This window comes from Diceros bicornis, chromosome 8 (genome assembly GCF_020826845.1).
Source record: "Diceros bicornis minor isolate mBicDic1 chromosome 8, mDicBic1.mat.cur, whole genome shotgun sequence".
NCBI lineage: Eukaryota > Metazoa > Chordata > Mammalia > Perissodactyla > Rhinocerotidae > Diceros > Diceros bicornis.
This window is the reverse complement of record NC_080747.1, coordinates 3984419-3997065: the sequence shown is the minus strand read 5'-3', so window position 1 is coordinate 3997065 and position 12647 is coordinate 3984419. Positions and strand designations below refer to the sequence as shown.

The 12647-nt window shown below is 54.1% G+C and overlaps 1 protein-coding gene across 1 annotated transcript in view; it reads right to left on the bottom strand.

Annotated features, from left to right (window-relative positions):
* Nucleotides 1-3191: 3191 nt before the first annotated feature.
* ABLIM2 (actin binding LIM protein family member 2) overlaps nt 3192-12647 on the bottom strand; it is a 170044-nt gene continuing 160588 nt past the window's right edge. Inside the window, exon 21 of the mRNA XM_058546657.1 lies at nt 3192-4539. Within this exon, the coding sequence (XP_058402640.1) occupies nt 4426-4539 (114 nt within the window). The 3' untranslated portion in view covers nt 3192-4425. The remainder of the gene's footprint in view (nt 4540-12647) is intronic.

Below are 12647 nucleotides of genomic sequence, written 5' to 3'. Positions count from 1 at the left end.
CCCTCTCACACACACGGGTGCCCTTGTTTCCCAGACAACTTTGCAGCTGGGGGAGTCATGTGACCAGTTCTGGCTGATGGGCCTGACTGGAGGTGACACGTGTCACTTCTGGGTCTAACCCTAAGATGTGTTGTGTTGTTTGCCATGCTCTCTTTCCCTTGCTGCCGTGAATTCTGAAGCTTTGAGTTGCGATTTAAGCAGCTTAGAATGAACAGCTACCCTGGGCAGAAGGGTCCAGAGAGAAGGCCTGCAGGCTCTGACATCTCCCTGCCCGTCTATCCCAGGCTGGGGCTGATTCGGGAAGATTGTTGCCATTGGCAGACATGAGGCTGGCATGGAGAACTGAGCCGGACTTGGCTTGGGGCCTTGGGGTGGGCAGGTCCTTAGAACCTGGGGCAACGAGGCTCAGGGGCAGACATGCGCTCTGGAGGACAGGGACTGTGCCGTGCACACCTCCAGCACCCAGGGCGGTGCAGGCGCAGTGGTGCTCAGCACGTGCTCTCTGAGTCGAACCTACATCCCGGGCACCAAGTGAACACTCATGTCGAGACAGAATGACAGATCCCAGGGCCTCCTATGGGAGTCCACCTCTCAGGTGAGGGCAGAAGTTCCTAATCTTCTAGAGCTGCGCTGTCCAATCTGCAGCACCAGCCACACACGGCTACTGAACTTTAATTAAAAGGTAGCATTTATTTTCCTAGTCACACCAGCCACATTTCAAGCACTGGTGGCTACTGTATTGGACAGCGTGGATATAGACCATTTCCATCATTGCAGAGAGTTCTCTTGGGCTGTGCTGCTCTGGAAGCACTAATGCCTTGAGAAACTTTGGGGTTAGCACAGTACCCGACAGGCTCCAGTCTCATTATCGAATATTCCAGTGACGTTCCCAGGTCCCAGAGCACTACTATAAAACTGCCAGCCCTCTTGGGTTTACAGTCTGGTGGAGGGAAAAAGTCAATAAACAGATAGAGAAGAATGTGGTGACACAGGGGCAGGTATGATGAATGCCAGGCATGGGCGGGGAATTTCCTAGAGTCAGCAGGAGCCTGTCTGAGGTGGGAACTTCTGAGCTGAACTGAGAAGGGAGAGAGGGCTCGCCTTGAGGAGAAGCAAAGGCCGCCTGGAGGGAGGAGGGCACATGCGAGCTTGAGGCCTGCGGCCCAAGGAACTCAAAGAAAGACACCCGTGGCTGCAACCTATGGGACAGACACCAGACCCCATGTGGAGTGGGAGTTGGGGGGGTGCCGTAGAAGGCGGCCATTGGGAGCATGGCTTGATCTAACTGATGTTTTCAAAGTGTCACTCTGGCTGTCGGGTGGGAAGTGGCCTGTCCAGAGGTGAGAGTGGGAACAGCTGAGAGTGGCCTGGAGGATGGTCAGGGTGACCACACATCTGGTTCCCCCAGAACAGGCCAGGTGAACACCTGTGTCCCAGGGCCATTGGTGACCGTGCCACCTTCCACTCTCAGAATGTGTTCCAGTCCGGATAATTCCATGACGGTGTCTGCTGAGATGGAGAGATGCGGGGAGATGTTCGCCGGTTTCTGACTTGCATAACTGGGTACACAGTCATGCCATTCACGAAGATGGGACAGATTGTGTACATGTGGACAGGCTTTGGGGGGGAAAGCCCAACGTCCACGAGAGGCATTAATGTGATTGGAATAAGATTAGAGATTCTTATGGACTGAGCGTCTGTGTCCCCCATAATTCCTATGTTGAAGCCCTAATCCCCAGTGTGATGGGTTTGGAGGTGGGGCCTTTGGGAAGTGGTTAGGTCTGGACAGTGGAGCCCTCATGATGACATTAGTGCCCTCATAAGAAGATGAGCTGGATAAGAAGAGAGCTGATCCCTCTCTCTGCCATGTGAGGACACGCGAGGAGACGGCCAATTGTGAGCCAGGAAGGGGGCTCTCACCAAAACCGATCCTGCCAGCACCTAGATCTTGGACTTCCAGATTCTAGAACTATGAGAAATAAATGCACGTTGTTTAAGCCCCACAGGCTGTGGTATTCTGTTACAGCTGCCCGAGCTGACTAAAATAGAGATTATGAAACATTTAATTCCCAGACAGCATTGGCCGATTGTGAGCAGGACAGTCCTGCTGGGCCCTCCGACTTGGGCACCCTGCCTGCATTCTCTCCCCTTCTTCAGCCATGTGCTCTAGCCATAACACCTACGGAAGTTTCCAGAACCTGCAAGGCTGTCTCCAGCCTCAGTGCATCTGCTCCTGCTGTTCCCTCGGCCTGGAATGCCCTTCCCTTCATTGGCCTCCTCATCTGTTAAGACTTAGCTTGGGCAGCACCTTCTCAGAAAGCCTCACCTGACCTCTGGGTGTAGTGGGGGCCTCCTTCCAGCCCTCTGCAGAGGGCAGTGGTCAGTCTTGTTGTCACTGTCTGTTTGCTGGTCCATCTCCCCAACCTGACGCGGCAGGCATCAGCTCTTATGCCCCTCTCTACCATCGGCACCTGGGGCCTGGCTGAGAAGTGCTTCTGAGCAAGTAGAGGTCCAAATCCCCTGAGGGGGTGTCCTGGGGCGTTCCGGCGCCCACACTGCAGCCCGCCCCAATGGCATCGCCCCTGCTCTGTGCACACACCCAGTGCCACCACTCAGCAGACACCCTCCCCAAGCACTACCAGCAGAAGGCAGCCCGGGCCATTAGCAATGACGTGCATTTGTAAGAAGTGGCTTCGTACTTGCACAAGTCATAATACATCATCCTTTATTGTTCCAGGCTTCCCTGGGATCCGACATGACATTGCACTAATGAGAAAAACGGGTTTCCAGTTGCTCAGGCTCAGATCGCTAAATGGAAGGAAGCATATTAGGTGCTAAAACTCCCCCGCCCTGGCCAAGCCGGGCTGGTGAGAAGCCGGGTGTGCAAAGGGACTCGGCGTCTTACGGGGCTGGAAGAAAGCTGAGTAACACTGACTCATGGGTGGGAACATCCAGGACACACGAGAAGATGCAGCTCCACAGAAGATGCACAGAAGACTGGGAAACAGGCTGTGGCGACACCTTTTTAGTGTTTCATAAGCCTCTCAATGCACTTCATGAACATTCTGTGACAGGCACCCTACTTGAACCCACAACTCCTTACAGACACGGACACCTTTCAGCGGGGACCGGGCCAGCCTCCTGCTGCGGGACGCTCGGCTGACTCCGCAGCTGGGCAGGGTGTCCCCCCCTCCCTCCCCGAGTGTCCAGGTGTCTGTCTCAGGACCACGCACCAGGCCTCACTCCCGGGCCGTGTTTGTGTCTTACTGTGGGAAAAGTGGGACACCACTGGCTACGTCACAAAGAGGGCACGCCCACAGCTGTGCTGGGGATCAGGCTGGGGACGTGGAAATCCTTCCTTCTGGGGCTTTGGCCATCAGAGGAGGGTGTTTTCTCTCCAAGACTTGGAAAATAACAGCAGGGAAACAGTGGTGGCTACACTTCACGCACACGTACAAACAGCGTTATTTAGGGGGTCTGCCTTTAAGGGTACCTGTGTGATGGGTAAGAAAGAAAAAAAGCAAAAAAAAACACAGACAGGGGGTTCTATGTATCAGGAACACACCAAGAACCGAAACCACACAGATCGGAACGGTGGAGAATAAGGCTGGAGGCGCTCCCCTTCCGTGGGACCGTAAAACTAAACTCTTTATATATGTCGTCTTATGCTGAAGTAGGCTATACTTTTTAATAAAATAAAAACTTTTGTGTTACTTTAAAGATATCATTTAGGCATCTAGGGGATGATTTGGAAGAAAGACGCAGTGCACGGAGGGCCCCGGTGGAAGGCCCCGCCAAGGTGACGTTCGTCCCTAAAAACAGACTTGTCACAAACAGCTGCAGAAACCGCGCCCCCATGCTCTGCGCAGCCCTCTCCCTGCCCTGGCCTGTGGGCACTGCGAACCAGACGCTGTGTGCCAGGCCAGCTCCCTGGGCTGAGCGGGCGGGCGGGGGCGAGCACACACCGGGAGCCAAGTGCCCACCCACCATGATTGTGTTGGTGCTTGTCCGTGACAAGCCTCCTCGAATCTCAGGTCTCGGTCACCTCTGTGCCCCCACGGCCCAGTGCAGGGGCTGGGGCACCGCATGGAGGCCGGGAAGGCGGGCTGCGGCCGTGTAAACGTCCCTCCATCTCCTGGGCTACTTTGCAGCATCTCCCTGATGCCAAGCAACAGCGGGGAAGGAGCAGTGCAAAGCCAGGTGCCTGGGCCCTAAACTAGGCAGGGGGTCACTGGCAGAAACAGGGGCTGCCCCCGCTGGGGGGCCTTCTCCCGCCCCAGCCCCAGCGCAGCCCCCCAGGTGCCCACCACCACCCATCGACACAGAGAAGACAGAGCCAGGTGCAAGAGGAGGGGTTTTCGTGGTTCTCGCCAGGTTTCCCGTGGCTCTGCCACTGGCACGCATGGTCAGGAGCCTTGGTGGCCGTCAAAACAACAGGGCTTTCTTCTTGAGGTCGTTCCTCTTCCAGAGGGCCAGGCGCTCAAATTCTTCCATGCTCATCCCAAACACTTCCTGGAACTCCTCCGGTGACAAGTGTCTCTTCAAAGAAAAAGGAGAAGCCAGAGGGGAGCAGTTAGCAGCTTTGCAAAGCACCACTGGGCCGCCAGAGGCAGGACTGATGGCACTGGCCCCCCTCAGCGTGCCCGGGGCCGTCCAGTTCCCCTGTCCCCTCTGTATCCCCACCATTCCTGCTTTGTAGCAGACAGAACCAAGCCCAGAGGAAGGAGATGCTGTTGGGGTCCCACGGTGACCCGCGGCAGAGCTGGGGCCAGCGCCCTGACTCCTGACTTCTCCAAACGCGTCTCCCATTGCAGACCGAGCTCAGAAACACACCCAGGACCAGGTCTTCCTCCTGCCTGGAAACGTCTGAGGTTTCGGTCAATTTGCTCACATGGTCACGTCTATTATTTCACCTAATTTTCGTAGCTACAGTTTGAGAGCAGGAGGCGCCTGGCTTATTACAACCCATTTCTCAGACGAGGAGGCTGCGGAGTGGAAAGTGAGCAAAGAAGCCGGCAGGGCCCTGGCCTGGTTCAGATCCTCCGTCCTCCCCAATGTCGGCTGCGGGATCACGACGAGTTCTTTGGTCTCCCAGTCCTGCTCCTCGTCTGGGGGCACGTGGAGAGGCTGCACAGTGAGGTGGTCAAGGGCAGGAATGCCATGGGTGGGCCTCTGGGACGCCGGGGGAGCAGCTGGCCTCCCGGAGCCTCAGTCTCCTCACCTGTGTGATGGGGTCGCCCTAGTCCCCCCTCCTGGAGTCGGGGGATGAATAACAGACAGGGCTAGTGGGTTTATTACGACTGGAGATTGTCAGAGCAACCCCTACGGAGCCTCCCCGAACTACCACGGGATCCGAGCCTCTCACTGCCCGTGTCTGCTCCCGTCTCCCTCCCGGCTGTCTTCCTCAACAGGCTCTGAGAAACTCCTCCTCGGCCTTCAAGCCCCAGCTCAGGTGGGCGCTGGCACCACTCCCCTCTCCCAGAGAAGCTTCCCAGGGGAGCGAGGCTTCCTGCTACTCAGATTCTCCTCCCAGCTCTGGCTGGGGGCCGAGGGGAAGAAGGGAAGAAGGTTGGGAATGGACTGAGCAGGATGGGTCAGGCGCTGGCCCCAGAGGACCTGGTTCAAATCCCCCTTCTGCCCCCACTTAAAAAGTATGACCTCCACGCAGCCGTGTGGAAAACGGCCTGGCAGTTCCTCTACGAGTCTAACAGAATTACCACACGACCCAGCAATTCCAGCCCCAGGGAGATCCAGAAGAATTGAAGACTGGGACTCAAACAGATCCGTGCACATCCATACTCATAGCAGCATTATTCACAACAGCCAAAAAGTGGAAACAACCCCACCGTCCACCAAAGGACAAATGGCTAAGCAGGACTCGGCTGATCCGCACACTGGAACATCACCCGCCATGAACAGTAGTGAAGTCCTGGCACACGCTACAACGTGGATGAAACCCGGAATGTGATGCTAAGTGGAAGACGCCAGACACAAAAGGCCACATATTGTGTGACTCCATTTACAGGAAACATCCAGAATGGGCAGATCCAGAGGGACAAAAACAGATTAGCGGTTGCCAGGGGCTGGGGGAGGGGGAGGGATGGGGAGCTTAATGGGCACAGGTCTCTTCTCAGGGTAATAAAAATGTTCTGGAACCAGATAGAGGCAGTGGTTGAACAATATTGTGAATATACTAAATACCATTGAATTGTATACTTTAAATGGTTAAAGTTGTGAATTTTATTTTATGTGAATTCTACAACTAAAAAAATAATTCTTGCCAAAAAAAGAAATGTAGTTTCCTTGACTTTAAAACAGAACTACTACTACAGAAGGTTGCTGTGATGATCAGGAGAGAAAATGGATGTGAAGACATGTGGGAAACTGTGAACAGCGAAACGGCAACCACCACTCCTGGTGTCGTTCACAAAAATCACCGAATCTGTCGCAGCAGCCCTGAGATTTGAAGCCTAGCTGCTGGCATGGTCTGCAGGAGGGGACTCAGGAGACCCCTCAGGCTTCTGCTGAGTCACAAAGTCCCTCCTAATTGAGCCTGGGCCTGGAGTCCTCAGCACACACACACAAAGACACACACAGACAGACACAGACACACACATAGACACAGCCAGAGACACACAGAGAGAGACACAGAGACACAGAGACACACACAGACACACACAGAGACACAGACACACACACAGAGACAGACACAGACACACACACATACCCCATCAAGCTAGCCTGTGCCAGGAAGAGGCCGTCAGCGGCCTGCCGCTGTCTGGAACGTGCAGACAGGAAGAGAATCCTGGTGCTTGCCAGAAATGAACCATTTACACGGGGTTGAACTTGGGGTTTCTTGGTGTGCTGGGGAATCCACAACCCAGGCCACAGAGATTCAGAATCGTCATTTCAGACCGCAGCACCCCACTTCCAGTTACCAAATCACAACCTTTCCAAATGCCGTGGGACAATCAAGATTCGAAAAACCGATGATACAAGAAAAGTCGTTTCTAGTGTTATTCAACAAATGTTGATTGGGTGCCTGTGACAGGCAGAGACACAAGGTCCCTGGCAGAGCGGGCCGGGGGCAGGTAACAGATATGTAGACATGAGCAGATGTGAATAAGGCGGGTTTCTCAGTGCTCAGGCTTTAGTGGGAATGAGCACAGGGAGGTCTAAGGCGACGGGAAGGTGCGCGAAAAGGTGGCGGCGGGCGGTGGGAAGGGATCCCCATGGGGAGGTGGAGCAGGCTCGCGGGGCAGCGCCCAGCAACCCCTGCAGCCAGTGGTCACGTGCTCCAGGGCCCTCGGGTTTAGCCAGGGTGGGATCTTCACTGGGCAGCCATATGCAGGAGGGAGGAGAGGGGGAGAGGAGCGGGCAGTGATCACTGCGCACTGAGCTGGGGAGGAGAGCAAGGTGGTGGTGGGGGGTGACCGTGCCCAGCGCCTGGGGAGCCTCCCCGAGCCAGTGAAGCAGGACCACGGCAGCTTGGGGGCCTGCCTCCAGGCTCCCCTTTGTGCTGGGAAGGGCCTGCAGCGGAGCCAGGCGGAACTCGAGGGGCCACAGCTCGTCCGTCACTCTGGGACCAAGATGCTCTGAGAGTTGAGTCTGAAAAGCTGCAGAGAAACCCGGGTTCCATGGCCACAGCCACACCCAACCTCAGAGACTTCCACCCCAGGGGCATGTGGTGGATCGGTGGAGAGGCGCACACAGAGACAAGAAGAGGGCCAGCCAGAACGCCAGCGGGGAGCTGGGCTGGAGCGCAGACAGGCCATCTGTGCCCACAGCCTGAAAGCAGGCCGGCAGCGCCCCATCCTGGGGAAGGAGACACGGCCAAGCCTTCAAAGCGATCTGAGGCTGGCTCTCTCCTTTTTGGCTTCTGCTGGGGACTGCAGAGGCCCACTCTGAGGGGGGTTGGGAGAGCCTGCGACCAGCCCCTGGGGCCCTCTCAGGCCAGCGTTCTTAACCCCGCTGATGCGGGATGCTCCCCACACCTGGTCCCACATTCCTGCTGCACCAGGAGTCCACTCCGTTGCTGGGAAGGCAGGGAGGGATCAGGAGGGAGGGAGGAGAGGTGGCACGGGGTCCCAGCTGAGTTCCCAACCCCATAGGCCTGTCACAATGACTTGGGGTGCTTGTCAGATCTGCTCCATCTCCTCCCGGAAAACTACCAAGGCAGGCTTAGTGGCACCGGGCCCAGGAGCCTACATTTGTCACATGCCTCTGGGAGCAGCTGATGGCAGCTGGGTTTGGGAACCCTCACTCAGCTGAGGGAAAGCCCTGGGGGCTAGCACCCCCTCCGCCCAGCCCGACCTCCCCCCCGGGGCTCTGGTCCTGTTTCCTCCTCTGCAGAGTGAGGGCTGGGGGAGGGTCAAGCGAGGCTGTCCGGCACAGGGGTCTCTTCACCCTCCTGGCTCCAGCTGGGTGGTCCCAAGCATCGCACCTCACCTGGCTGAATCCCCAACGCCTCCCGGGTAGGAAGGGCTGAGGGGCCCTGCGCGTGGCAGCTGGGAAATGGGCATTCAGATAAACTCGCTCAGGGTCACATGGCAGAGTCAGATGCCACCCCCCATCCAGGTGGCACCCCACGTGCTCGCCACAGCCAGCAGGACATGGTGGGGCACTGACCCAGTGGCTGGAGCCAGCATTCTGACCTCAGGCCAATTCCTCTGGCCCCTGGCGGCTCCCGAGGAGGAGGGGCAGCCTTGCCCCCAGGTGCCCACCAAGGCCAGGCACGGCCAGCCCCTTCCTGAGCCGGCAGGAAGGAAGCCCAGGGCACAGTGCCTTAGCCGGGGGGGCTCGGGGGAGTGGTCAGCCTCCATCCAGGACAGCCCACTCCCGGGGTGCACTGTCTCCCCAGGGAGTGCCCCCAGGGAGGAGGCCATTTTTGCAGCATGGCAGGGGCCCCACATGCTTTGCTGGGGGTCTGCCTACATGCGGCCCTCCAGGCCAGTGTCATGCAAAGACCTCCGGCCCAGGAACCAGACACACCAGGATTCCAGGCCTGGCTCCAGCCCTGTCCAGCTGTGCTAAGTGACTGACCTCAGCTGTGCCGTCTGTAAAACAGGAATAAGCAGGCCTGTGCCTTCACCCATTCTCCCTCTGCCCGCAATGCCAGCCCCTCCTCCTGGCCCACTCCTCAGAGCCGGGCTGGGATCTCAGCTCCTCCAGGAAGCCTCTCCTGACTGCACCCCTCACCCAGGCTCCCAGAGCCCTCAAGTCTCCTTTCTGCAGTGTTAACACTCACACTTCGGCCAGTTTCAAGCTGCCAATGATGTCACTGAATGCAGAGTCGGGAAGAGATGCCCAGGAGCACAGCGTTACAGAACATCTCTCCCACACAGATACAATAGATGGACGTGACCTCGAGTCATCGATGGTAGTAACACGTAGTAGAGAAGTTAGGAAGGGATGAGTTTCGAGTATTTATTACTTTTGCTTTAAATATAATTTACTTCATCGTCAAGTTTACATTTGGTTTTCAGTAATGACTGGGTTTAACAACCAGTACGCAAAATTCCTCAAAATTTAACAGTAGGAGCAGCTTCAGCAGCCACTGAACTCTGAGCGAGCTGTATTATGGTTCCCTCGGTAACGAGCACCATGGGCCCAGGAGCCAGCATGGGGTGTGACAGCTGGCAGAACGGGAAGAAGTGAGCGCCAGCCTTGCAGGATTACTGCAGAGAAGGGATGTGAAGCGCTGCACTCTAGCATGATCTGGGCTTTCTCCTTTACTCCCCTGTGGGGTGCAGGTGCTGGGACAGAAATAAACCAGACCAGGCCAGCCCCACCCACAGAGATCTCACACCTGATGGGGAGCAGGTCAGAAAGCAATTAACATGGGCATTTTAACTGTGTCTATTCTTCCAATCCCCGAGCACGGAATGTCTTCCATTTCTTCATGTCTTCTTCAATTTCTTAGTTAAAATGTCCATGTTACCTAAAGCAATCTACAGATTCAGTGCAATCCCAGTCAGAATCCCAATGACATTCTTCATGGAAACAGAACAAAGAATCCTAAAATTCATATGGAATAACAAAAGATGCTGAATAGCCAAAACAATCCTGAGAAAAAAGAACAAAGCTGGAGGCATCACAATCCCTGACTTCAAAATATACTACAAAGCAACAGTAATCAAAACAGCACGGTAGCGGCACAAAAACAAACACACAGACAAATGGAACAGAATTGAAAGCCCAGGAATAAACCCACACATCTATGGACAACCAATCTTCAACAAGGGAGCTGAAAACATACAATGGAGAAAGGAAAGTCTCTTCAATAAATGGTGCCGGGAAAACTGGACAGCCACATGCAAAAGAATGAAAGTAGACCATTATCTTACACCATACACAAAAATTAATTCAAAACTGAACCATAAAACTCCTAGAAGAAAATACAGGCAATACGTTCTTCGACATTGGTCTTAGCAGTATCTTTTCAAATACTATGTCTACTCAGGCAAGGGAAACAAAAGAAAAAATAAACAAATGAGACTACAACAGACTAAAAAGCTTCTGCAAAGCAAAGGAAATCACGAACAAAACAAAAAGACTACCCACCAACTGGGAATATTTGCAAATCATATATCCAACAAGGGGTTAATTTCCAAAATATATAAAGAACTCATACAACTCAACAACAAAAAAACAAACAACCTGATCGAAAAATGGGCAGAGGATCTGAATAGACATTTTTCCAAAGAAGATATACAGATGGCCAACAGTCACATGAAAAGAAGTTCAATATCACTAGTTATTAGGGAAATGCACATCAAAACTACAATGAGATATCACCTCACACCCATCAGAATGGCTATAATTAACAAGGCAAGAAATAACAAGTATTGGAGAGGATGTGGAGAAAAAGGGAACTCTCATACACTGTCGGTAGGAATGCAACCTGGTGCAGCCACTATGGAAAACAGTATGGAGATTTCTCAAAAAATTAAAAACAGAAATACCATATAATCCAGCTATCTCACTAATGGGTATTTATCCAAAGAACTTGAAATCAACAATTCAAAGAGATTTATGCACCCCTATGCTCATTGCAGCATTATTCACTATAGCCAAGACGTGGAAGCAACCCAAGTGCCCATCAATGGATGAATGGATAAAGAAGATGTGGTATATATACAATGGAATACTACTCAGCCATAAAAAAGACAAAATCATGACGTTTGTGGCAACAAGGATGGACCTTAGGGTATTATGCTGAGAAAAATAAGTCAGACAGAGAAAGACAAATACTGTACGATTTCACTCATATGCAGAAGACAAACACACACATGGATAAGGAGAACAGATTAGTGGTTTCCAGAGGGGAAGGGGAGTGAGGGGAGGGTGAAAGGGGTAAAGGGGCACATATGTATGGTGACAGATAAACACCAGACTGTTGGTGGTGGGCAGGATGCAGTCTATACAGAAACTGATACATAATAACGTATACCGGAAATTACACAATGTTATAAGCCAATATGACCTCAATTAAAGAAAAAAAAACAAAGTAATTAAGTCCATTTGAGGGTTGTGGGACCCAGGAAGGCTTTGTGGAGGAGACACCCTGTGACCCAGAAGCCTTGACGCCTTATAAACCGTGAATGGTATTTCTATCAGCATCTTATGGCCATAAGGCAGTTTCCTTAGAGAGATGAGTCTCTGACTCAACTCTGCAACCTGGATCAATCGGCAAGGGTTTCCTGAGGTCACGACTCAGCAAGCACTCACCTCCAGCTTGATGACCAAAGGGAGCACCCAGTGCTGCGCTGGACAGTGCACGCGCGTCCTCTGTTCCGCTTCACGCCCACAGCAGGGCGGTGGGCGGTGAGTGTGCCCGCAGTTATCTCCTTTCCGCCCGGGCTGCAGACCCAGCTGCAGACAGGGCATGTCCCCGGTGTCACACAGCCCGCACCTGCACGGGTGACCCTGCTCAGCTGGCTCACGTTCCGAAGCTTCAGCCCCTTTAGCAGGAGGTCCCTGACATCAAGGTCATATTGACATCGTGGTCATAATGACACCATCATCACAATGACATCATGGCCATAATGACATCATCGTCACAATGACATCATCTTCATACCCACAAAGGTCACTGCCATTTCTGGAGTGCTCGCCTGTGCCAGGTACGTGCCAGGAGCTCGCCGCCCACAGTCTTGTGACCTCTCCCACAGCCTATGGGGTGCGGAGGGGACGGAGGCCCCGAGAGGTGGAGTGAGGTGGCTGTCAGGTGGTCTTGAGGCCCTGTGTTACAGTCACTGTGTCCTTTCCCACCTCTCCCACCTCTCCCACCATGTTCTCTCAATGGTGGGCATCTACAGGTTCTGGAACATGCCAGGCCCTTTGCCACCCCAGATCCTGCAAGGCTCTTTCTCCCACTTCACATTTCCTCCTCATCCTACAGGGCCCAGCTCAAATGTCCCCTCTTCCAGGGGGCCCTCCAGGATTGCCCTAGCCAAAGAGGCCCCGGGGGCCATGCTGTGTTCTTCAGAGCTGAGTCACTGCTGACCTTGTCTGGTTCCCAGCTCCGCATGGGCCTGCCTGTTAGCCCCAGTCTCCCACCCTCCCCCAGGGACAATCTGTGTTGTCTATATGCATGCCTTCCCTGTCACGCTGCCTCCCAGTTTCCTCCCTCCTCCACGGGGCCT